Raw genomic sequence first — 27,447 nt, forward strand, 5'->3', positions numbered from 1 at the left:
CCCAAGTCTACCTCTTATAGCACGGGATGTTGCACATTGTGCGCCTCAAACAGGTTCATGCTGAAAAAAAAAGGGATTACGGGAAGCAGTACAAGGGGTTTCTACTTACTTGGTTACTCACACGCTTACCTTCGTACACTTGTGGCAACGAGGACTTCTGGCCATAAACCGGTCCCCATCTTTCAGCTGCTTCCTCGAGATTCTCTGCTCCTATGTCTGAGAGGAATTCGAGACAGCAATTGCTTGGGGCCCAAAGTAGACAATGTGCCTCCCAGGAGAGTCTGGATCCAGGGGTGGAAGCACACATGGGCTCCCGTCCCCGTAAACCATGAGGTTCCAACTTCAGGACCTGCTGCGTTCCGCACTCCTCAGAATCTCTCCCAGACAGACAACTCCATGCAGCCTCGCATCAACCACTCCGAAACTATCACCAGAGACCATGTCCACACACGGCATCCGCCAAGCCCAGTCACCCAACAGGTTCCCTTCTGGTGCACTTCCATCAGTCACAGTCTCCGGTGCTCTGGAGATTTGGGGCTGACTCCCAGTCAAACCTAAAACCAGGCCCTGTCGTCAACTCCAGAAAGGTGGAGTTGGGGTAGATATGGTCTACAGTGTAAAACACTCTCCCACAAGAGCGTGTACTCTGGCAGGTGTTCTAGTTCATACATCAAGATCATTTAGCAGTGAAACATTTGGCGCAGACAACGTGAATGAAAGAAACAGATGGATAACAAACTGCAAATGAGAGAATGTAATTAAACCAGAATCCAGGAACGACAGTATGGATAATGCAATAAACAGAAACATGATAAATGAGTGCTGGTGTAATACAAACCACTTCCCCCTACAGTTATTACGGCCAAAGGCATCTCCATAGGAGTAAAGACCGAATCGCACAGTTGATGCTGGCCAATCATATTCCCAAATCTTCAGGCAGTCGCAGGATGCCTCAGACATAATACATAAAACAACCACAGAGATGTTACCACTTCTCAACTTTGAGTCAAAATTAAGAGACTTGAGAATGAAGCGTATGAGCGTAGTGGAGAGTTTTAGACTATAGCGGCACTTTCAATTTACTCTGGTGGCGCGGCGCAGAAAGTGCTGCTGCAGAGGGCCTGCTCCAGGGCACATACAGTCTGTAGGAGAGCATGGTCATGGTAACATCTACTCCAACCCAAAAGAGAGGAGAACTAGATTCTACATCTGCAGAAGCAGTGTTTGTTCAATAGGTCTACAGCTCCTAGTGGGAGGATTGGGGTCTGTGCCACTGCATACACACTCTACATCAGAGAAAGTGTGTGCCAACCCTACCCAACTGCACTGGTGGCAACGACAGTACAAAGCATGCGTGGCAGCTTCCCCCACCCTTGGTTCGAGACATGCCTCGTACACCCACTTAGGTAGCCAAGGAACCTGCACCTTGGCAACGCCTCGTGGAGGGAATCCCTGAATCTTGGCACTTAACTAGTGATACCATCAGACAAACTACAACCATTATCAGTTTCCAACCCTAGGGTAACCGGCAGGGGCACCTCCCTACAGGCGCCCCCTGCAGGAAAGTGTGTGGACTGTCGGCTGATCACAGTCTGTGCTGGGGGTGGGGGGTGAAGCAAAGGTGCAGGTGACCAGACCTTCAACACTGTGCCTGCGACAGCTGATGGACTATGAGTGTGGCAGCTGCCGGAGAGGACGAAGGGGAGCCGTCAGGACTGCACAGTGAGTACAGAAGGAGCACCACCTGCCTGGAGGTCAGGAGCGCAGAAATGGACATGCCGTATGGGCAGTGCGTAAGTCCTGGAGTGTCCAAGAATCCATGTAGGGTAGGTGCAATGGCAATGACACCACCGTATCTTCTCTTATTCCTTGGACAACATCATTCCTTTGCAGTTCCAATTTAAAAAACACAGCTATACAAATTATATATACTACAATAATCGTACAAATCATAGAAAAATCAGACAGGCGCAAAGATTCTTATAAACTAAACAGGCATGAAGGACTGTAAGGGGGGCCCAATCGAGGCTCCAATCCAAGCATGTGCATTTCCAGCTGTGAATCCTGCCATGTAGGAGATAACATTATCACACAAATGTTCACTTAAACATAGCATCGCAAATTTGCAGTTTAGAGTACTTTATCCAAGTGGCTGTTGGCCTCCTCTCTACTGTATATGGTCAATCTCAAAACTACTGCCACACCGCCCCCTATGTCACGCCGCAGCACGCACCCTGCAAACGCGGCAGCTTTGAAATCTGTCCAGCAGAGGGCATGTTTCCGGCAGAATGGGCTTCTAAGGTTTGCAGTATTCCAGGAATGATTATCCAAGACCAGAAAAAAAAACAGCCAGGCCAAAAATAAATAGTTTACTGTCAAGTTTGCATTTCACAGTGGCACCAAGTTCTTAGATTGTTTCGTAGTCTGGAAAATATCTCCTTCATAAAAAAATACTGACTGGGGAATATCCTCCCGCCTTGTTCTGTCGTCGGGGAGACGAGCGGATATCTGGAGCAGCGAGTAGCAGCCAATGCCAAGTCCCAAGGAAAGAGCACAGCCAATCAGAGGTCCAGAGACGAATGGCGCGTCTGGTAGAATGGTCCATTTTCCTGTGGGGAAGAGAAAGAATACTCAGTTGAAACATTGGCTTGTATTTTGCTCATACTGTTGAACCGCTATGACCTGATACACAAGAGACGATCCAACATCTCGCGCACTGTTCAGTCTTCACGGAAACAAAACACTGAGTAGAGGCAACAAGGTTTCATGCAGACACCTATCGACAGGCAAGCAAGGCCCATCCATAGCACGGACAGGTCCTTGCGGTTCACAGGATCAAGCTTTCTCTGACCAACCAGTAAAGCGATGTGCTAAAACCACATTGTTATCCTCCCCTGCTAACCCTGGCCTGCCTTACTTCTTCAAAAAGGAAATCCCTCATGGATTAACACGCTTTTCTGGACTTCCACCAAGTCAAACGGAGGACTTGAGGTTCTTAGGTCGAGTCTTTAGGAGAGCACAGCTTAATCGTTGAGAAAGACATATTATGGACTTACTGAGAACATACAGGGGCTTGGAGCCCACCCGTTTCTTACTAGCGGTTGGCTTTCCTGTCACTCTCAGTTGTCTGCTTCTTATTGGTCCAGCCTCTCCATCCTATATTTGTCCCTCCCATGGAGCATAGCCTCTTCACCATCTCTTGGATGGCTTCTATGGTTCCAATGCTTGTTTTAAAGCACTATCTTTTTTCTTTTGGATTAAGTACTCCATAAGAGAGCATGTGTTTTCCAGCTGTCTCCCTCGTGTACTTCTCTCTCCCTGTACTCCATGTTGCTCGGTCACCTGTGTACTTCCATTTGCCCCCTCCATGTTACGCTCGCCCTTGTGCACTTCCCGCCCCCATTGCTTTCTCACCTGTGTGCTTCTCCTGGGCCCGCTCTACGCTAATCTTTAGCCTGTTGCTCTCCTCCCTATCCCCGCCTACTGTGTTACTTCCACCAACCACACCCCCTTCTCTCGACCGTTGCTCCCCCTCCATGCCCAACCCTCTGAGTTGCTTCTGTCTCGTGTGTTGCTTCCCCCCCACGCCCTCTGTGATGCTTCTCCCATGAGAAAAACCTTGCATGATTTTGTGGACGAGGCACGTGCATGTGTGGTGAATCTGCCTACAAAATGATACAACAGTTGTGTCAATGCTAAAAACCATTGGCAAAGACAATAGGCCCCAGAGGTGAGACTCACTGGTTTTTCCAATACTTTTGACAATGTGATAGTACCAGTCCTCACAGTATCACTGTAAGAGCTGCAAAAGGCTCTGCTTCCTGCTGCCACATTAGAGTTCTTTTCACATATGGAAGATTTAACACTGTACATGACAAGCAAAGCGAGCGCCGCACGCGATCCTGGGGGCAGCAAACTTTTTCCCCTAATAAGGATAAGACTCATTTTTAAAAGTCTGTAAAACACAGCTTCACCTTGGTGTCGGATAGAGATTTTGTTACTAATACTTAAAGATACAGGTACTCTGGGCTCAGAGAGTGTTACCTCCTGACACGGCCTATGATGCGTCGGTGTAGCCAACCACAGCGGAGAGCTGGCGCTACAACGCATGAGGGGCTATGTTACACCTGAGTAATAGGCTCAATGATCACACGTTTAATTCTTTATCTCATACATGCACTGCATACACACGGCAATCATTTAAAAATGTTTTTACTGTAGTTGGAGTATTTGAAGCTTGGTCAGGAGCGGAGGGCAATCCTGACCGTAAGACTGCGGCCGTCGGTCTCACCACGCCCGAGCTCCTGGTCAGCTGTGCCCGCAGTGCTGCTGTGACTCTTCCATTCCTGCTGGGTCTCTGCGTCCACATCCTGAGCATCCAGCAGCTCCTGCGATGCCGCTACACTGAAGTGCCACCTGGCCTGGCAGTTCGGGCTGGACTGTTCCCATGAGGCACAGGGTCAGACTGATTTGCATATGGCCATGTCTGAACTGGGGTGGCAGAGTGAGCTAAAGAACGGTGATGGATCAAACCCAGATCTTTTGACTGGGTGTGAGTGTTTGATTGGTTCAGATGCTCCGTCCATCACCACCCCCTTTGTTACCACTTTGTTCGCCATAAGTTGGCAGGGTATGCCCAGACCTGAGTCCCTTGCTCACTTTGCCACTGGAGTCAAGCAAGCCGGGCTGAAGACAGCTGAAATGCCAGAAACCGGTCCTCCGAAGCTTGTTTCCGGTCCAGGGAAGGCATGGCTTGGCAGTTCGGGCTGGACTGTTCCCATGGGGCACAGGGTTAAGACTGATTTGCATATGGCTGGGTCTAAACTGGGGTGGCGTAATGGGCAAGAGAATGATGGATTTAACCCAGATCTCTTGACTGGGGATGAATGTTTTGATTTACTCTGCATTCCGTCCATCAATTGTGTCTTTTTTCCCTTCTCAGGGGCAGCATAAGAGACTGTTGGTCTACTACCTATCCCCAGGCCTTTGTTGCAATCAGCAATAGCAGGGGCAGAAAGGGGAAAAAAGACAAACTGGTGTGAATACCAGCCACTCCTGTGTCAATCACCAGCCACCCTTTTGTCAATCACCAGCCACCCTTTCATCAAGCGCCAGCCACGCCCGCCTCCAGCGCCAGCCACGCCCGCCTCCAGCGCCAGCCACGCCCGCCTCAAGCGCCAGCCACGCCCGCCTCAAGCCCCAGCCACGCCCGCCTCAAGCCCCAGCCACGCCCGCCTCAAGCCCCAGCCACGCCCGCCTCAAGCCCCAGCCACGCCCGTCTCAAGCACCAGCCACGCCCGTCTCAAGCACCAGCCACGCCCGTCTCAAGCACCAGCCACGCCCGTCTCAAGCACCAGCCACGCCCGTCTCAAGCACCAGCCACGTCCGTCTCAAGCACCAGCCACGTCCGTCTCAAGCACCAGCCACGTCCGTCTCAAGCACCAGCCACGTCCGTCTCAAGCACCAGCCACGTCCGTCTCAAGCACCAGCCACGTCCGTCTCAAGCACCAGCCACGTCCGTCTCAAGCACCAGCCACGTCCGTCTCAAGCACCAGCCACGTCCGTCTCAAGCACCAGCCACGTCCGTCTCAAGCACCAGCCACGCCCTTCTCAAGCACCAGCCACGCCCGTCTCAAGCACCAGCCACGCCCGTCTCAATCACCACCCACGCTCGTCTTAAGCACCAACCACCCTTTTGTCAATCACCAGCCACGCCCGCCTCCAGCGCCAGCCACGCCCGCCTCCAGCGCCAGCCACGCCCGCCTCCAGCGCCAGCCATGCCCGCCTCAAGTGCCAGCCACGCCCGCCTCAAGCGCCAGCCACGCCCGCCTCAAGCGCCAGCCACGCCCGCCTCAAGCCCCAGCCACGCCCGCCTCAAGCACCAGCCACGCCCATCTCAGGCACCAGCCACGCCCATCTCAAGCACCAGCCACGCTCGTCTTAAGCACCAACCACCCTTTTGTCAATCACCAGCCACTCCCGTCGCAAGCGCCAGCCACGCCCATCTCAATCACCAGCCACGCCCATCTCAATCACCAGCCACGCCCGTCTTAAGCACCAATCGCCAGCCCCGCCCGTCTCAAGCGCCAGCCCCGCCCGTCTCAAGCGCCAGCCCCGCCCGTCTCAAGCGCCAGCCCCGCCCGTCTCAAGCGCCAGCCCCGCCCGTCTCAAGCGCCAGCCCCGCCCGTCTCAAGCGCCAGCCCCGCCCGTCTCAAGCGCCAGCCCCGCCCGTCTCAAGCGCCAGCCCCGCCCGTCTCAAGCGCCAGCCCCGCCCGTCTCAAGCGCCAGCCACGCCCGTCTCAAGCGCCAGCCACGCCCGTCTCAAGCACCAGCCACGCCCGTCACAAGCACCAGCCACGCCCGTCTCAAGCACCAGCCACTCACGTCTCAAGCACCAGCCACTCACGTCTCAAGCACCAGCCACTCACGTCTCAATCACCAGCCACGCCCATCTTAAGCACCAATCACCAACCACCCTTTTGTCAATCACCAGCCACCCTTTTGTCAATCACCAGCCACCCTTTGGTCAATCACCAGCCACCCTTTGGTCAATCACCAGCCACCCTTTGGTCAATCACCAGCCACCCTTTGGTCAATCACCAGCCACCCTTTGGTCAATCACCAGCCACCCTTTGGTCAAGCACCAGCCACCCTTTGGTCAAGCACCAGCCACTCCCGTCGCAAGCACCAGCCACTCCCGTCGCAAGCACCAGCCACTCCCGTCGCAAGCACCAGCCACTCCCGTCGCAAGCACCAGCCACTCCCGTCGCAAGCACCAGCCACTCACGTCTCAAGCACCAGCCACTCACGTCTCAAGCACCAGCCACTCACGTCTCAAGCACCAGCCACTCACGTCTCAAGCACCAGCCACTCACGTCTCAAGCACCAGCCACTCACGTCTCAAGCACCAGCCACTCACGTCTCAAGCACCAGCCACTCACGTCTCAAGCACCAGCCACTCACGTCTCAAGCACCAGCCACTCACGTCTCAAGCACCAGCCACTCACGTCTCAAGCACCAGCCACTCACGTCTCAAGCACCAGCCACTCACGTCTCAAGCACCAGCCACTCACGTCTCAAGCACCAGCCACTCACGTCTCAAGCACCAGCCACTCACGTCTCAAGCACCAGCCACTCACGTCTCAAGAACCAGCCACTCACGTCTCAAGCACCAGCCACTCACGTCTCAAGCACCAGCCACTCACGTCTCAAGCACCAGCCACGCCCGTCTTAAGCACCAATCACCAGCCACCCTTTGGTCAAGCACCAGCCACTCCCGTCGCAAGCACCAGCCACTCCCGTCGCAAGCACCAGCCACGCCCGCGTCAAGCACCAGCCACGCCCGCGTCAAGCACCAGCCACGCCCGCGTCAAGCACCAGCCACGCCCGTCTCAAGCACCAGCCACGCCCGTCTCAAGCACCAGCCACGCCCGTCTCAAGCACCAGCCACGCCCGTCTCAAGCACCAGCCACGCCCGTCTCAAGCACCAGCCACGCCCGTCTCAAGCACCAGCCACGCCCGTCTCAAGCACCAGCCACGCCCGTCTCAAGCACCAGCCACGCCCGTCTCAAGCACCAGCCACGACCGTCTCAAGCACCAGCCACGACCGTCTCAAGCACCAGCCACGACCGTCTCAAGCACCAGCCACGACCGTCTCAAGCACCAGCCACGACCGTCTCAAGCACCAGCCACGCCCGTCTCAAGCACCAGCCACGCCCATCTCAAGCACCAGCCACGCCCGTCTCAAGCCCCAGCCACGCCCGTCTCAAGCCCCAGCCACCTCCGTCTCAAGCACCAGCCACCTCCGTCTCAATCACCAGCCACCTCCGTCTCAATCACCAGCCACCTCCGTCTCAATCACCAGCCACCTCCGTCTCAATCACCAGCCACCTCCGTCTCAATCACCAGCCACCTCCGTCTCAATCACCAGCCACCTCCGTCTCAATCACCAGCCACCTCCGTCTCAATCACCAGCCACCTCCGTCTCAATCACCAGCCACCTCCGTCTCAAGCACCAGCCACCTCCGTCTCAATCACCAGCCACCTCCGTCTCAATCACCAGCCACCTCCGTCTCAATCACCAGCCACCTCCGTCTCAATCACCAGCCACCTCCGTCTCAATCACCAGCCACCTCCGTCTCAATCACCAGCCACCTCCGTCTCAATCACCAGTCTCAACAGGAGGCTAAGCTTTGCTGGAGACTTGCTGAGAAAGCAAAATGGACTCAAACACACGAGCATTCAAAACAGCGCACGTGTTGTGAGTACTGGTGCAGCCTTTGCTCTTTCTAAAAACTCTACAATAAATAATGTGTAAATTATATATTCAATAACTCAGAATAAAATCATTTATTAAGGATCAATTAACAGACGGAGAAAAGAAGCCAGTGAGGAGGAAAGGGTGAAAGGGAAGAGTGTCTGAAACAAAGAACTCTACGTTTGAAGCCGAAAGAGACAGAAAAGAGGGCTCACTTTACAGAGTGTCTTAGGAGACAACATGTAGAGAAGCAGTCCAGCAGCAACAGCTCTGACCTTCCTGGCCAGTGTCAGTGCTCCCCCACGCAGCCCCACCATGAAGGGTCTGTCCCTGAACTCCTTCCAGGCAGGTGTTCGAGGCCCTTCCCCCTCCCCCGCCGGCTCATGCCTGCGCCTCATTCCTGGTGGTCTAGTGGAGGAGCACCCTGCTCATCTGCTATTCCACTCTGCATCATCTGTTTTTCTTTTGCCTCTTTTCTCTCCTGTCTATGTTGCTACTTTTTGTCTTTTGCCACTTTCTCTTTTGACTCTTTTCCATTTGCCTCATTTGGCACCCTCTTCCCGCACTCCCCACCACTGCTACCCCCGCGGTCCCTCCCTTCTCCAGCGTGACGCTCCTGCCTCCAGCTGATCGCCCTAACCCCAACCCCTACTTAATGGCGGCTGCTGCATAGCAAGAAGAGCAAGACCGCCGACCTTCCTGGTCAGTGTACCTGTTCTCCCCGTGCAGTCCCACCGTTAAGGGTCTGCCCTTGAGCCCAAGCTCCTCACCAGGTAGGTGTTCGAAGCCCTCCTCCACTCGCAGGCTCCTGACAAACCACTGAACTGCATCCTCTTCAATGTATGCTCCCTGCACAGACACGCCATAGAAATCTGGAACCTCCTCAAGACACACACCAGACATCGCCTTCCTCGCTGAAACCTGGACCAACGCCAGCTCCGCAATCATTGCAACCGCCATCCCCGACGGATACATGATCCTGAGGAAAGATTGTCTTACCCGCCCAGGAGTGGGCCTCACCATCAACCACAAAGGCTCCCTTCGTATGACAACCACCGACTCGGACGACCCCTCACCCGTCATGGAACACATCCACTTTCAAATTCAGACAATCCCTGAAAGATGATCAGCGGAGCTCTCGTCTACCGACCGCCTGGCACCAGCGCTCTGTTCACCAATGTCATCATCGACCTCATCACATCCCATGCCCTCACCTCCACAGACTGCATACTACTCAGAGACTTAAACTTCCACCTGGACAACCATGATGACCCCAACACCACCGCCCTCCTAGAAAACCTCACCAACATAGGACTGAAGCAACTTGTCTCCGCCTCCACTCACACAGCAGGACACACACTCGACCCTGTCTTCACAGGAAGAAAAAGCATCTTCTTCAGCCCCAACATGGAGCTCCTCTGGACTGACTACTACATCTACTTCTCCTTCAGAAAACCCACCGCACACAAGGACGCCCGCCGCCTCTAATGCAGAAACTGAAACAAAGTCTCAGAAGAACACCTCACCTCCGCCCTCACCAGCAATCCACCCCCAACTACGAAAGATGCCAATACCGCAGGAAACAACCTTCACCAATCGATTGCCAACTGCGCTAACACGCTCGCCCCCCTCCAGAGGACTACAGGACGACACAACAAGAAAGCAAACTGGTTCACCACGGCACTCCCAGAATCCAGGCGCTCCTGCCGAAGACTAAAAAAAAGACGTGGAGAAACAGCAAAACTCCGGAAACACGCACCGCCTACAAAACAGCAAAACAGCCACAACAGCTCACCACTAAATCCACAAAGAAGAATTTCCTCCAAGACAGAATTCTCTTTAAAGCCCTCAACTCCAAGGAACTTTTCTCCATCATACAGGAATTTGACAAACCCAACAACAAGACAACAGAAGTCCCTCCCTCCTAAGACCTCTGCAACAGACTCAACTCCTTCTTCTACCTCAAGATCGAGACACTCTACAATAACTTCGATGACCAAGACCTCTGCAACCGCCTCAACCCCCACCCCCAGTGACGCCACCCAACAGACCCTGCTCACTTGGACTCCACTCACAACAGAAGGTACTGTAAAGACCATGAAGAGCACTCACTCCAGCACTCCCACAGACCACTGCCCGCCACACATCTTCCACAAGGGCCCCACGCCCATCGCACCAGAGCTAAGCCAAACTATCAAATGCTCCCTCGAGAATGCCACATTCCCCGACAGCTGGAAGCACGCCAAAGTGAACCCCCTCCTAAAGAAACCCTCTGCAGACCCGACGGACTTCAGGAACTTCAGGCCCATCTTGCGGCTTCCTTTCGCGCCAAGTTCATGGAAAAGGCTGTCAACACGCAGCTAGCATACTTCATCGAAGCCAACATCCTAGATAACTCCCAATCCAGATTCCACAGCAACCACAGCACCGACACTACCCGCCTCGCCGCCACAGATGACATCCTCGCCCTCCTCGACCAAGGCCAGATGGCAGTCCTCATCCTCCTGGATCTATCAGCAGCCTTGGACACCGTCTCCCACCACACACTAACCACCAGACTCCACGACGCCGGCATCCAAGGAAAGGCACTAGACTGGATACGCTCATTCCTCACAGCAGAACACAGAACAAGACTCCCACCCTTCCTACCAGAATGGATAGAGATCAGATGCGGAGTCCCCCATGGATCCTCCATCAGCCCCACCCTCTTCAACGTCTACATGGCCCCTCTCGCAAACATCGTCAGAAAACATGGGCTCAACATCGTCTCCTATGCCAATGACACCCAACTCATCCTTTCTCTCACCAAGGAACCTGATGCCACCAGGTGCAACTTCTAAGATGCGATGACAGCTGTTGCAACCTGGATGAAGAACAGCTGCCTGAAACTCAGCTCCGAGAAAACAGAGGTCCTCATCCTCGGCACCCCCCTTCCGCATGGGACGACACCTGGTGGCCCCCCCACCGACACGATGCACGTAATCTTGCTCACTATGAATCGCCAGATCAACTCTGTCTCCTCCACTTTTTTTGCTTTAACACCCTCCACATACTACTCAAAACATTAAAATGGATACCCCCACAACTCCAGGAAAATGGTCACTCACACCCTTATCATCAAAAGACTACTACGGCAATGCCCTCTACACCGGAATCAATAAAAAACTCCTCCGCAAACTTCAGACCATCCAGAACGCTGCGGCCAAACTAATCCTCAATATCCCAGGGCGCAACAACATCCCCCAACACCTCCACGACCTCCACTGGCTCCCTGTCGAAAGAAGAATAACTTTCAAGCTGCTCACACATGCCTACAAGGCCCTCCACAACATCGCACCACAATACCTCAACAACTTCCTCGCCTTCCATACTCCCAAGAGAGACCTCTGCTCAGCCGACCTCGCTCTAGCCATCGTCCCACGGTTCTACAGGAACAGAGCAGGTGGAAGGTCCTTCTTCTACCTCGCAGCCAAGACCTGGAATGATCACCCCCTCCACCTCGGGCACAGCCCGACACTGCACCAATTTAGGAAGGACCTCATGGCCTGGATCTTCGAATGACCCCACAGAGCTAAACCCTCCCCCCCCCCCCCGGCGCCTTGAGACCCTTAAGGGTGAGTAATGCGCTTCATAAACCCCAATTGATTGATGAAGTGTAAACTGCCCACATCAGGGGCTCTTTACATATTTCGGCTCCGGCTATTATTAACTTTATCACACAGAATGGAGCAGAACAGTAGAGGTCAAAGGGATGGTCACATCACCCGAGGAGGCATCCAGGGGGTCCTTAGTGTCCTTAACAACACTCCTGCACAGCGACACACCAGCCGACTATCAGTCCCAGAGGTGGTGGTGGACCAGGATGGTACTGGAGTGCCCGACCCTTGGTCTGGTCCTCCATCTACATCTGTGGAGAGTGGGGCTGCCCTTCTTGGCACCGGCCTCCATCCATGGAGAGGAGGGCTGCACTTCTTGCCACGGGCCTCCATTGATGAAGCAGTTTGGCCCTTCCTTCAAAACCGCCTTTAGCTTTTGTAACCCATAGACGATACCAGGCAATTTGTACAGATGAGAGAGCTACATCTCTGCAAAAATGCATCTAAATCAGATTCAGTCCCTGCAGGAACCTATCTGGGATGATATCTAAAAGGACACAGACTTAATAACACGTTTGTGTCTTATGAATTCCCACATAAAGTTACTCAGAACAGAAGCACAGTCACATCCTGCACCTTCACTATGGAAAGTCAACTTGTGATGCCTTTCGGAACCACATTTCGATGTCTTACCCTGGCGTCGTACTCCAGGACGAAGGGCGGGAAGTCGATCTGCTCTGGGGATATGGCTGTAAACAGCTGCTGAAGCCTCTCCACCTGGTGAACTTTATCCTTCAAACCAGACACAGTAAAGGTGGTGAAAAACCACGTTGATACCTAAGGAAGTCAAGGAAAAAACAGCTTGATTACGGAGAGCCTGACAAAGCTCAAGTGCTAAAGCGGAGATAAAGTACAGGATAAAAGATTAATCTCCAAGGGCGAGCACCACGACCAAAGCCTGAATGCAGCCGGCAAATGTCAACATGCATGTGATTTCTTGGCTGCTGCCATGTATCTCTTCCAGTGCTTGGCATATCGCTCGCCTGCATCAAGACTTCAACAAAATACATCCCTAGGCCTCGACTAGAGTTGGAAGTAGAGGGCGGTGGCTTCTTCTCGGCAAACTCTAGCAACATCACCCCACTAGTCTGCTTTAACAGAATGGTGAGGGTGGGAATCTCACCTAGCCGGTGGAGAAATCCCGGCCAACTACACGCAACCATACTGCAATGTCTCCACCACAGCCACACTTTAGAGAATGGTGGAGAGGGGGATGGGAGATCCTGGCAGCTTTGAGATATTTTTGCCACATCCTCATGCCTTAGGAAGGCGCCTGCCCAGGTGGATACACCAGACGTGGGCGTGCTCTGGCTCTTCATTTTCTACCGACAGCTTTATGCTATCAACTGGTGCAACACATTATCAGTGTAGCCGTCTCTCTACTGACTTGATAAGGAGCCCTTCAGAGAGAAAATCTCTAGCAACAGGGGTTCTCTGGCAATTGTGCTCAGTACGAACAAGTGCAAGAAAAAAACCTGTGTTCAAAACACAATATTTTTTTATAGTTCTCAAAAGAAATACACGTCAATTGCAAACCAGTGTCACTGATTTTGAAGGCAAACATGCTGTGTTAAGGGCACAATGACAAACCAACAGTAAAGAATGTGCTTGGTAAAGTGTACAGCAGTTCCAGAGAGACCACTTAAACAATGGAAACAACACTGAAAAGATTACTAGCTAAACACAGGATCATTTGTCTGGGCAAAAAATGTCTGTTTTTAAAATGCATGAATATCATGGGCTCAGTCTCAGGAATATACATCAACGTTTCAAGCCTTACGGTCAAACGGGTCTTCAGCAGGACACTGTCAATCTACTGCTTTCAGTGGGTGACACAGCCCTGAACTAGTACTACACACTCCAGCCAGACTATGTGTTACTTAAATACAAGTGTGTGTGAGAGTGTGGCATCTCCCAGTGGGAAATGAACATGGGTTCCAAGACACTGTAAATCTACTGCTTTCAGTGGGTGGCACAGCCCTGAAACAGCACTACACACTCTAGACTATGTGTTACTTAAATACAAGTGTGTGTGTGTGGCATCTCCCAGTGGGAAATGAACGATCCCCTTGAAGAGAATTTAGGCTGCACAAAAACAGATTCCTCAGATGCTCATACGTAGGGTCATAAAGGTGGATAAACAGAAAGGACAGGGCACACAATTACCATCACGGTTGCTACAACAGGCATTTATAAAACCAGCTGCTGACAAAATGATCATTGTGGAGAAAGACCACAACAATAGTTTTGTCAATAGCTGTTCCTATAAGGATAATGCTACTTGCCGAGTAAGCATCTGATTGTGGCATGAGGAGCTGTAGATTCACATGCTTTGCATACTCATGCCATCTAGTGTTGGGTCCGGATGTTTGCAGGTTTTTTTTCCCGAAGTTATCTTTCCAGGCACGAGGAAAGGTGACTCCTCCCTTCGTTGATAGTGCGCATGGGCATCAACTCCATTGTTAGATTGTTTTCCCGCAAGAGGGTGAGAATGGAGTATGTATGTGTAGGATAGAGATGTCCATGCGTATGTATGTAAATTGGAAGAACTGCATCAACTAAAGGTACCCGGGTAGGCGCATGAGAATCTACAGCTCTACATGCCAAGAACAGATGCTTACTGGGTAAGTAACATTATCCGTTCGAGGCATGTGTGATGTAGATACACATGCTTTGTATAGACTACAAAGCAGTATACTCCTAAGCTGTGGCTAACCTGTACATGTTGCAGTTGTTTGGAATAGTGTTTTAAGTAGGGCTTGGCTTACATTAGCTTGTTGTCGTGCTAACACATCCACACAATAGTGTTTGGTAAACGTGTGTGGTGTAGACCATGTAGCTGCTTTACAGATGTCAGCTAGAGGAATGTTGCCTAAGCAGGCCATAGTTGTCCCTATTTTGCATATAGAATGTGCTCGAGGGGAAATGGATAAGGTTCTCTTTGCTTTTGCATAGCATCTTTGAATGCATTTACCAATCCATCTTGAAATGCACGATTTAGAGATGGGATTGCCCTTGTGAGGTGGAGCAAAAACAACAAACAATAGATTTGCGAAAATCTTCGGTCCGTTCTATGTAGTACAATAAGGCTCTTCTGACATCTAGCGTGTGGGGAGCTCGTTCTGCTACTGAATCAGGTTGAGGAAAAAACACAGGTAACTCAACTGATTGGTTAATATGAAAAGCAGAAACCACTTTGGGAAGGAATTTTTTATTGGTGTGAAGAACAACTCTATCTTTGTAGAGTTGAAAGAATGGTTCTTCTAAGGTTAATGACTGTAACTCACCAACTCTCCTGAATAAAGTGGTGGCAATGAGGAAAGCAACTTTCCATGACAGAAACTGTAGAGGGAAATTATGTAAGGGTTCAAAAGGTGGAGCCACAAGTCTTGTAAGGACAATGTTAAGATTCTACACTGGTGCGTGTAGAACTCTTGGTGGTATTACTCTTTTCAAGCCTTCCGTTAAAGCTTTAAATAAAGTGATCTTGAATAAAGACAAATGTTGTCTGTTTTGCAAATATGCAGCTGTTGCTGCAAGGTGTAAATGAATAGCTGTGTAAGCTAGGCCAGTTTGCTGTGAGCGCAACAGGTAACAGATAATGTTCTGTACAGAAGGGCCTAGAAGATTGATCCTGTTGTTCTTACAATAGATAACAAACCTTTTCCATTTCACTGCATAGCAAGCTGTGGTAGTAGTCGTTCTTGCTTCTTTCAGAATAGTCATAAATTGTGGTGGTAGAATTAAATAACCAAACTCCATGACTTCAGGAGCCAGATCGCTAGGTTGAGCTCCTTGGGATTTGGAGGTCTGATTTCTCCATGGCTCCGAGTGAGGAGAATGGAGGTGAGATGTAGTTTTTGATCTGGAACCACTGACAGGTCTAATAGGGTGGTGTACCAAGGTTGACGAGCCCATGTGGGGGTTACTATAATCAGTGAGAGGGATGTTTGCCTGAACTTCCTAACTAGTAACGGAAGTAGTGGGAGAGGCGGAAAAGCGAAGTCAAATATCCCTGACCAGTTCATCCATAGTGCATCGCCCTTTGAGAGCGGGTGTGGGAACCTGGATGCAAAGTTTGGGCATTTGGCATTGGGTGCTGTGGCGAACAGGTCTATATGTGGAAATCCCCATTGTTGGAAGTATGGATGGAGGACTTGGGGATGAAGTTCCCACTTGTGAACTTGCTGCCTTTGTCTTCTGATGAGGTCGGCAATCTGATTTACTCCTGGAAGGTATTCGGCCAGGAGATGGATCCTGCGCTGTATTGCCCAGTTCCAAATGTTTTGAGAGAGGCGTGACAGTAGGAGAGAGTGTATCCCTCCCTGTTTTTGGACATAGTACATTGGGGTCATGTTGTCTGTGCGGACAAGGATAGTTTTGCCTTGAAGGTGAGTCTGAAAAGCTTTGAGTGCTAGGAACACCGCCAGAAGTTTTAGGTAGTTGATGTGGAGAGTTTTGTGATTGTCGCTCACACAGACCCTGAATTGTGTAATGTTGGAGATAGTCACCCCAACCGGTGAGAGATGAGTCTCTTGTTAGCACAGTCTGCAGAATAGGGTCTATGAAGGGCCGCCATTTTGATACATTCCGTCTACCAACACTAGATTAATTAACTGACCCTGTCACTGATTACACTGATGTGCTAAGAACTCTTCTAGGAGACTCATGCGAAGCTTTGCTTGTGGTACAATTGCGATGCAAGACGCCATCTTTCTTAGCAGCTGCATGAAAACACTGGCTGGTAATATCTGGTTGGGTTGAAACTGTAGTATCGTAGACTGAATGTTGTGAATTCTGGCTGCATTGGGGGAGGATAGAGCCTTGAGAGTGCCAATAGTGGCTCCTAGATAAGACGGCATCTGTGAAGGATTGAAGGATGCAGGTGAGAATTCTGTGCATTGACCATGAATTCCAATTGATGAAGTATTATAGTCTGAGTGTGTTGCAGACAGTTTTGGTAAGTGCTGTCTTTGATGAGCCAGGCGTCTAGGGAGGGGAAGATGTGAATACGTTGTTTTCTGAGATAAGCTGCCACTACAGCCAGACATTCGGTAAATACTCTGGGAGCAGTGGTAACTCCAAACGGAAGAACTTTGAACTGGTAATGTTTGCCTGCTATGACAAATCTGAGGTATTTGAGATGAGCTGGATGAATTGGAATGTGAAAATAGCGCCTTTTAAGTCTAGAGAAGACATAAAATCGCACTTAGGTAAAAGTGCAAGTACCTGTTGAAGAGTCACCGTGTGAAAGTGCTCAGACAGTATGTATTGGTTCAACTCACTGAGATCCAGAATAGGTCTTAATGAGCTGTCCTTTTTGGGGATCAGAACATAGAGAGAGTAAACCCCTGAACTTTGGTATTGAAGTGGAACTGGTTCGAAGGCTTAGTAAGAGAGATTGCACTTCTTGTTTGAGCAACAGCAAGTGGTCTGGCGACAATTTGTGAGAGCGAGGTGGAATATTTGGAGGATTGGCGATGAGCTCCAGGCAATAACCATGATGGATAATTCCCAGGAACCAATTTGTCAGTTGTTATCGAGTGCCAAATGGGGAGAAATTGTTGAAGTCTTCCCCGACAGGTGTGGAATAGTCAGAGAGAAGCATGGGGAAGTCACTGTTTATTAGGGGAAGGGGAGTTAAAGGGTGTGGTGCCTTTTTCCCCTGACTTTAGAGTTGTTTCCTCTATACCCTCCTCTAAAAAAGCCTCTTGAGGAGGAGGATTGGTTGTTACCCATGTATGAGGAAGTGTTTTGGACTGAGGGTGTGACTTGGACTCTCTCCGGTAAAAAGAGCACCGAAAGGAGGCTCTGTTTGAAGGAGACTGAAGCACTTCCATGGATTTTGCTACCGCGGTGCCCTTTTTCATTTTTTGGGAGCGCCTGATCTACCTCAGGGCAAAAAAGATGTTCTATGTCAAAAGGTGTATTTAGAATAGTTAGGCTTCAGGCTTAAAAATGGAGATCCTTAATCAAGCATGTCCTCTGAGTTGGACGCTAGTGCTGATCTCTCTAGCTGTGGTGTCAGCAGCATCTAGAGCACACCTTGGAAGAGCTGGGAATTAATTTTCCTTATTGGACAAAGTCTTGGGCTTTAGCTTTATGCTCATCTGGGAGATATTGTAGCACTTGCTCCATTTCGTCCCAGTGCGCCCTGTCGTATCTTTGCTAAAAGGCATTGCGTGTTGACAATACGCCAGCGATTGGCAGCTTGAGCGGCTATGCGTTTGCCAGAAGTGTCAATAAGTTTTGATTCCTTATCTGGCGGAGGAGCATCCTGCGAGGTTTGGGAATTAGCTCTCTTGCGAGCATTAAATACTACCAAGGATCTGTTGGGGAAGGTTTGTATTTTTGTCGACTCTAGGGGTCAGGATTCGTGCACGTACAGGGTCTTTAAAAATCTGGTGCCTCACCATTCCTTCGAGCATAGGGAGTGTTTGGCTCGACCTGTGCGTGGATCCTAGTGTCTCAAATAAAAAATCCTCTAAGGATTCTTTGTGGAGTACTACCCCATGGTATTGTGATGCCCTGGCAATAAGCTCCAGATAGGATACATTATCATCAGGTGGCGATGGCTTGGTAGGGTAAAGGTCTGGATTTTTATCCAATGGAGGGTCAATTGTATAATCTGTCCCTGGATCCCCTGGTAAATGTGTGTCACCCTCATCAATATAGTCTCCTTCATGGTGAGATAGTTGAGATTCATGAGGTGTGATGTGTGAAGGATCTAAAAGTGGAGAGGAGGGTGGAGGTGGAGAAGATGGCGGTGGTGGTTGAAAAGGGCCGGTGTTGACATTTTTCCTCTTCAAGGGATTTTCTAATGACTGTTGTCATGAGGAAGCTTGAGCTTATAAGGCAGCTTGGCGTGAATATGTTCTGTTTCAGGATTAATGTACAGTTTCTTTTGTTTGGGATCTGATTTGGATGGTACAATGTCTATTTTTTTCAGATTCAGAAGGTGCTGAAGGGACTACTTTGGTTTACGTCACCGACGGTTTTGGGGCCGAGATGGAATGGCCATTCGGCACGGAAGGTTTAGGCTCCGAAGGCTGTTTCTTTGTTGGTGTGGAGGGTTTTGTCTCCGAAACGTCTTTGTGCTTGGAACCGGACTGTTTCAGTTCCGAGGTGGATTTTGGCCGATTCGGTCTCAAGCCGGAAGGCTTGACTACATGTTTCGGTGCCGCGCCGGGAGGCGGAACGCCAGAAACATCATCTCGGCACCGACTTTGGCTAGAAGGCAGAGGTGGTGCCGAAGCCTGAGATTTTTGGGGGGTGGGTGGATGGGGCAAGGGGCCTTCTGTAATCACTTCACGCTGTCCCTGTGGCAGATCGTCAATGTCGAGGTCTATCTCCAACTTTAAATAGGAGTTCAACACGGAGAAGGTCTCTTCTTCCTCAGCCGCTGATTGCTCAAGGTCATCTTTCTCAGAGTCTTCACCGAAGATGTCCGGCGTGTCATGGACATGTTGGCGCTGCATCTCCCAACATTAAGCCTGGCCATCGCAGAGAGCTTTTTCGACCGAAATGATTTGCACGCATTGTAGTCTTCTTCTCTGTGCTCTGGAGACAAGCACAAGTTACACACCTGGTGCGAGTTGGAATGGGGGTATTTGGCGTGGCACAGAGGACAGAATTTGTACGGAATCTGTTTCATTGACTAAGAGCAGGACCAACACGGTTTGGCCCGAAGGCTGCCCACGATACTTTTTGATTGAAATTGAAGATTTCGTTGACTGAATCGAAATGTAGAGTGGGAAGCACGTACTAAACAATAATGTCAAGGGTATAGTAGATAGCGCACCGAGGGGAAGCCGAACAACAGTTTTGAACCGGAGGGCAGCGATACATGTCCAAACCTGATGGCAGAAAAAAACAATCTAACAATGGAGTTGATGCCCATGCGCACTATCACGGAAAGGAGGAGTCGCCTTACCTCGTGACTGGAAGGACTTCTTCAAAGAAAAACAACTTGCAAACACCCAGACCCAACACTAGATGGCAGGAGTATGCAAAGCATAGGTATCTACAGCACACATGCCTCGAAGGTATCTATACGCCAATTACCTCTCTGACGAATGCAGCCTTTGAACGATCTGCACAATGAGCCCGCCACCTAAACAGGACAGGGCCTCTGAAACGTCCAAAGGCTCACAGGAGACATGTGCCATTTAAAAACAGAATAGACTGTGTCCAGAAAGCCAGACTGGAGCTTCAAAGCTTGTATCCTCATATTTCAATATATTAATGTCGGCGAGGAGACGCCTTCAGACGCAAGAGTCGACTTACCTTGGACCGAAACGTGGGATGCACGAAATACACAGCCCTCAAGTTCTTCTTGTACCTAGTTTGAGAGAAAAAAGCACAACTTAGTAAGAGAAATGGGCTGTATGTTTGTGACTTACATATCACAGTCTTGGCTACAAAGCAGTATGGTGTCGTACAGCTCTGTGGCATCATCTACAAGACCCCAAAGGGAAATGCAATAGTGTTCTTGACTAATATATTTATTTTGAATTAAAAACAAGTATTTATTTGTCGAGGTATGGACACATCACCTTGCAATTAAATGGGGATACCCAGGATGGATAAAAGTGGAGTAAATGTCTGACAATTTACACTTCGTAGCAATCCTCCTCAATATCTGCCATATGTCCCTCCGGTGGTTCCTTACAGCAATGCAAGCCTACTCCAAGCTACTGCAAGGGTGATCCATGACATCAACAAGTATGTGCAACTGATGCACAAGACACAGAGGGCATAGGTATGGGGACATCTTATGACTGGGGTGATACCACTTCCAATCGGTTCGGAAGACGCAGGTATGGTGGGGGAGATGTTAGATAGTCATCATTCCTTGGGGGCTCTCCCACCTACTGAGTCAATAGAGGGGAAACACGCCAAAGCCAGCAGAGAGGACAGGGAACAGCATCTCTCTACTGGAGACTTACTTGGTATCAACGACGTCGTACATCTTCTTCAGAAAGTCTGAATCGAGGTGATTGTGCTCGCCGGTCAGAGTGTGGAAGTAGACGATGACATATTCCTTTACCGCGATGTGATCCATGACGTGGATGAAGTATAAGAGGGCCTGCAAGAGGAGGAAGACAAAGAGAGGTCAGCTGGGGGTCATAGAGTGATAGAGATTATTATTATTAATAGAGATTAATACTGCAGGTTATTTAAAACCGGAGTGTGCTCAGGCTGGGGAGCTCTCCTCACAGACGCGGATGAAGAACAGGAGGTGGAAGACAAAAACTGATCAAAGGGGCTGAGGACAACTGAAACCATGAACAAGGTTCACGGTTATTCTGAGGGAGCTTAGGCTGCGGAGCATTGTCCGCAGACATGGATGAGCTACAGGAAGATCTACCAGGGGGAGGAAGGAAGGAGACAGGTCAGCCGGGGATCTCAGGGACACAAGATTAGTGTGGAACAAACACCTTGTTAATTGAGCCTCACTATCGCAGATACAGCAGACTGAACATAGGATTAACATGACAAGACTGATCACGTTTAACCAAACAGAGTAACTTGAGAGCCCTGAAGAGGCGCAAGTGTGCGTGAAAAACGTGTTGGCTGTATTGCTGTATTAATTGACTCATCAAGAAAAAAAAGAAAGATATAAAGAAACAATACAAGAATGGCTACTGTTTATTGTTGATGACTTCTCAGTACAATTATATATATTCGTTGGAGACACACCCAGAAAGTAAAGAGCTTATTTTCATGACTGTTAGCACAATAGTGACGGCAGGACAAGCAAAGTAGGCGGTGGTAATCGTGGTCTAAGAAAGCTTAAGTAAACATGGCAACTATTCTATTAGGGTAAAAAAAGAACTACACTTGGGTGCGGCTGTGGAGCGGACGGTAATGGGGGGCAGAACAGGTGCCCTCGGAAATCAGCATATGTGATGAGATAAGGACAAGATTTACAGGGTTGTTTAAAGAAACAGCACTAGGAGCCAGCGCTTGTGTGAAGTGCTCAAAACTAATTTAAAAAGTAGTTCCAAAACCAGTTGCTTTATTGGGAGCTGTGAATGGATGGTGGTAATTGGTCCCTGCTCTCGGGGAGGGCTTAACACAGGAAGAAGTATGACGCATGTAAGCTGTGGACAAATAGGGGGAAAGAATAGGAGAGCGACAATGGAGCCAGCAAATAGAAAGCCTATGGGCGGGCTGAAGCCTACAAAGTATAAACAACATCTCTCTTCGAGACAACGTATGCACGGTCTAGAGTCGAGACCTAAAAAAGATGCCATTTAGTCTGATGGGTTGTAGAAGGCTTTGGTAACTGGAGAGCATTTAGAACACATAACGCAGTCACCAATAGGGTTGCTTTATAAGACTCCAACCTTCATCTCGCTTCCTTTGTTAACCTGTAGTTGGACACAGAAAGGACAACAGAAGTGGGACAGAAGGCAATAACAAGCACCTTGCAATCAGTGTTGCACAATCTCCTGAATAAATCTAGCTTTGCTATAAAAGAAAACCACAGGAGTGTAATGCTTACACGATTGTTGTGGAGAAGCCTGCATAGATGCTCCGGACACTGTCCAGACAGCAGGAGGGATGCAAAGAGAATAGCTGGGCGATGCAGCAACTCAACTACCCTTGGCAGCAGATGCAGCTCAGCCCTTTCATCACCCCCAAAAGTCATGAAATGTTCTCCGCAGAACAAACAACCCTAGATGTGTCAGGAGCAATACATAAAGTGCGCCCCTTTGATGCAGCCGGAGAAGGCCGGTATAAACATCTCCTTTAGGTGGAAATCAATAATATGTTGGAAACAAAAGAGATCAGTCTTCAGGACCACCCTCTCCTGATGTACGTCCACTTCAGTCACGTAAGGCCGGAGGGGCTCTGGAATGCGCTGCAGACGTAATTCCAACCAGACAAGAAGTGTGGAGCTGCATGTCTTCAGAGGCTCTGGAATCAATCTGGCCAAAGCCAGCTTCAAGTAATGAAAATCACAGTTTGCTTGACACAAGGCAACAGATGCTCGACAACCTCATTATAAGTGGGCACGTAGTCCATTCATCGGTTCCTGCAGGCTCCCCCTGGATGCCAGGGGCCACAAGTTCTCCAGACAAGGCCTTCATGTCTCCCACCGACAACCAAGTGGATTAATGTTCTTTTGGCAAAGCTCAATTTCTAAACTGTGGACCTTTGCTTCTATACTGTGTTCTTGTGGAGTATTTCTTGCCAGTTACCAGGATGTCCAAATTCTCCAAAGGAGAGGCCATGGTAAGGTCCCCTTGGACCTAGCCCTTCAAGAAACCAGGCCCTTAAGTTAAGTAAGGGTGAGATGGGTGTGGGATTCTTCATCTCTTATAGGACATCATGCCTGTACAAGTAGAGAGAGACATGTTGTCTCTGAATGATTAGGAGGTTAGAAAATCTGATTTGGCAAAGACAAGCGAGTTTCATAAGACAACAGTGAACCCAAGGAGGCCTTGGTATTCTGCAGGACACTCCGGATCAGAGCAGTCAGGAGACGTGCATATAAGATTACTGCTCTCCATCTCAACATTCAGAGAACCAGAACATTTGCTCATCCAGACCGCAAATAGCTTCAGCCTCGAGTCCTGGTGAGACACAAAGGAATCAGTGGTCAAGCACCCACGGGCTTCCAGATGGGGCCAAGGGTTTCTGGATGCGATTTCCACTCATGAAGGAGAAGGATTCTGAGTTTGAGGGTATGAACTCCACAAAATGGGACACCGAAAGAGAATACCCTGGTGAAAGACATCCCTCAAGGTGCGATTGCAGATCGGCAGAGTAACGGAAGACCACCCCTTTCCTGCCTCATACTTTTGAGGGTTACAGTGTTATGTGCAAGGACTATCACCACCCTGGACCGGACCACCGAAAGGAAGGCTTTTAGGGGAAAGGAGACTGCAGCAAGTTGATATTATTACGAGCAGCAACACTTTCAAGAGCAGCGACACTTCCACGAGGAGCTAAACTATAGTGGTGATTCAGTGACTACAGAGATGCTGGAAGGAGCTTTCACATGTGTCACTCAACCACTCAATATCTTCCTGGTGGAAAACTAAAATCCATAGTGTGCAGTGTTTCTGCAGTTTCATCAAAACCTCATTTTACTCCAGAGTGCATCTACTGTGCCCATTTTAGTTTTAAAAGTCTGCTAATTCGTTTACCTAAACAGGTATTTCTGAAAGAACTGCATGTTCAAGAAATTACAAGCGGCTTCACACAGAACGCTCCACCATCTACCAAGTTGCTTTTCTCCCTCTTCAGATATCACAATGCAGCAAGTCATCTCAAACAGCAACTTTGTGTTTTTACATAATTTCACATTCAAATTATTTTCACAATCACCTTTTTGATAGTTGTACAAGTATGTTCAAGCTAGATAGGAAGGTACATGTAAGATGGGACACCATATCGCCTTGCTAAGGAAGTACATGGCCATGGTTAGCCAAGGACAGAGGCGGGCGGTCTCAAAACAAGGACGAGAAACTGAACTGTGACGGGGCTGTACCCCAGGGAGCACCTGCGTTGGAGGGGGCTCAGATTTGGACTCTTTGTCAAGTAGCAGATGTGAAATCCAGATGTGTGTAGACATGTGCTACATGTAGTGTTAATGCAGCAAAGAACTAGTGCATTAACAGACTGATGCAAAGGCCTCGAAGACTTGCTGGATGGCTACGGCAAAGCCAGTCACTCCCTGGCAGGATAGGCAGATAAGTTACACAGCCCTGGAATCTTTTTCCTGCCACAATTTTGAATCTACAAAGACACAAATGAAAGACGAGAGAGGGTACATAAAATAGTTTCCTAAAAGAGGGTTGGAGAGAGTACAGAGGATAATGTTTGAAAGCTCCCTTGAGTCTAATCAGAAAAGAACAGAAAAGCAATGAAAACGCAGTCGTTCCAAATAGAGGATATATGAGGCGTTGATTTAATTATTCTTCATGGTTTTAAACTTCAGGGTACGCTTACTTTAGAAAATGCTGTTCTGAAAATAGAATCCGTGGCGGGGGGTTCTACAGAATATTGCGTATTCGACATACATCTGTTTCTAGCTTACCTTCTCCATGTCGATGATTGTCACAGGAATATTGCGCCCCACCACCACCATGACTGTTCGGCCGCAGTTGTCCACACCTGTAGATACAAAAAAGGGTCATTACAATACCTTCAGGTGTAGGCACCTTCGGTAAACTGAGAGGGTTTGATTCACTGCCCCATTCTGTGCCCAGGGGGTATGGTCCTTGCCTTAATCATTCACTGCACTGAGGCAATGTCCAAACAAACATGGAAATACTCTGACACTAATCAAAGGTTCACTAGGACGGAGATGGGGCCTGGGTCACTGAGCAGCTCTAACTGGCAGGATCACAAAAGCCTCTGATGGTATAGAATTGCTGACAACTGTTCAAATCCATAGCACAAGACTATCACGGGGCAGTGGAATGAAAGCTATTTTAGACATTGTTTTCCTGATTAAAAGATTCAACAGGTCCAGTGTGACAACATTTCAGTAGTTGACTGAAACCCGCCCCTGATTTCCAATGCAAATTGTTGGGATGGGAGCGCGTCCTGCATGGTACTGACATGCATCCCTGCCCGAGGTAACTTCACTGCATTACAAATGGATAGACTGAATTTCTTTGGAAGCAGCACACATGCAATCCTGTGTGTGCAGATCCCTGGGCTCGACATTGAACACAAGCCCCAAGGCCTGCTCCGAGGTCAGGAGGGACACAAGCGCGTGTCCTCAAGCACACGAGGCTACTGTCCGTGTCACTGGGACATGTAGGGTCAGCGGTGGAGGCAGCAGACCACTCCTGAATCCAGAGCATTAAAAGGCCTTAGAGTGCGATGCCGCTAGGCCCGCTGGTGTCCGGGTCCACTTACATGTCCTGCTCAGAACCTGCGCTGATACTACGGTATCCGTGTCCAGGGCATGTCTCGCTATGGTGCCTGCTAGCAGGACTACAACTTGCTAGCTTCTTATGCAAAAGCGAGGGGGATTCGTTTTGACTGCCCTTGGTTTGAGATGGCACGAGATACAGGCTGTGATGCAGCCTAACAAGACAGTGCTACTGTACGACCACAGTTGCCAACGGTCCCGTTTTTGCAGGTACGGTCCCGGCAAGCTGGAGACTGTCCCGGGTAATAATGTTGCAGAAACAGTTCCTCTTTAGTACACACAGGTATACAAACAAGAACTTTCTATCTGCAGCAACTCAGTGCTCTGGGGATTTGTTTCCTAATGTTGGCAACTAAGTGCGGCCGGCATCATGTGCTGGAGAGTGCAGCCCCGGACACTGAAAACAAGGAGACAGGGCAGCCTTTAGAGAGAAGGAGAGTGCAGCACTGGGCAAGGAAGTCAAGGAGACAGGGCTGCCTTTAGAAATAATAAGGGAACCTTTTTTGCAGGGGATTGCAGATTTGGCGTTACTGAGCACAGTCATTTGGTTGATGGTGAAGAATGGGGCGAGTGTTGAAATTCAGTTGTTGGAGGGAAGTGTTTTTTTGTGCATGGCTTGGTACTTTTGTCTTCTCCTTGGGCGGCCCTTCCAGGAGGGCTGATGACTGCCAGGGGCACCACTCTATACTCATTGTGCTCATGTAATGGGTACTTAGAGCCAGCCTCCTCCCTAACTGGGACAGCCAACATTTCACAACATGACTGTCTGCCCTGCAGCCAGAAGATTAAATATAAAATCGTTTTTGGACTTTACAAATTATTTAGACATTATTTTATCTGGAAATGATGTTTAAATTGAACCTAAAATGTCCCACTATGGTCCGTTCTAGGGGTCTTTACTGACAAACAGAGTATTCCGCAGTGTACTCGGGGAGCTGCCGTGATCCGGGGCAGGTACGCGAGAGCTGCCGTGATCCGGGGCAGGTACGCGAGAGCTGACGTCCTCCGGGGCAGGTACGCGAGAGCTGACGTCCTCCGGGGCAGGTACGCGAGAGCCGACGTCCTCCATGGCAGGTACGCGAGAGCCGACGTCCTCCGGGGCAGGTACGCGAGAGCCGACGTCCTCCGGGGCAGGTACGCGAGAGCCGACGTCCTCCGGGGCAGGTACGCGAGAGCCGACGTCCTCCGGGGCAGGTACGCGAGAGCCGACGTCCTCCGGGGCAGGTACGCGAGAGCCGACGTCCTCCGGGGCAGGTACGCGAGAGCCGACGTCCTCCGGGGCAGGTACGCGAGAGCCGACGTCCTCCGGGGCAGGTACGCGAGAGCCGACGTCCTCCGGGGCAGGCACGCGAGAGCCGCCGTCCTCCGGGGCAGGCACGCGAGAGCCGCCGTCCTCCGGGGCAGGCACGCGAGAGCCGCCGTCCTCCGGGGCAGGCACGCGAGAGCCGCCGTCCTCCGGGGCAGGCACCGGAGAGCCGCCGTCCTCCGGGGCAGGCACCGGAGAGCCGCCGTCCTCCGGGGCAGGCACCGGAGAGCCGCCGTCCTCCGGGGCAGGCACCGGAGAGCCGCCGTCCTCCGGGGCAGGCACCGGAGAGCCGCCGTCCTCCGGGGCAGGCACCGGAGAGCCGCCGTCC

The 27,447-nt window shown here is 50.3% G+C and overlaps 1 protein-coding gene across 1 annotated transcript in view; it reads right to left on the reverse strand.

Moving 5' to 3' along the window:
* Nucleotides 1-739: 739 nt before the first annotated feature.
* GDAP2 (ganglioside induced differentiation associated protein 2) overlaps nt 740-27,447 on the reverse strand; it is a 228,520-nt gene continuing 201,812 nt past the window's right edge. Inside the window, exons 10-14 of the mRNA XM_078656343.1 lie at nt 24,968-25,044; nt 20,862-21,001; nt 20,200-20,254; nt 12,547-12,690; nt 740-2,609 (exon numbers count right to left, since the gene is read on the reverse strand). Of these exons, the coding sequence (XP_078512469.1) occupies nt 2,562-2,609; nt 12,547-12,690; nt 20,200-20,254; nt 20,862-21,001; nt 24,968-25,044 (464 nt within the window). The 3' untranslated portion in view covers nt 740-2,561. The remainder of the gene's footprint in view (nt 2,610-12,546; nt 12,691-20,199; nt 20,255-20,861; nt 21,002-24,967; nt 25,045-27,447) is intronic.

This window comes from Lissotriton helveticus, chromosome 8 (genome assembly GCF_964261635.1).
Source record: "Lissotriton helveticus chromosome 8, aLisHel1.1, whole genome shotgun sequence".
Taxonomy (NCBI): domain Eukaryota; kingdom Metazoa; phylum Chordata; class Amphibia; order Caudata; family Salamandridae; genus Lissotriton; species Lissotriton helveticus.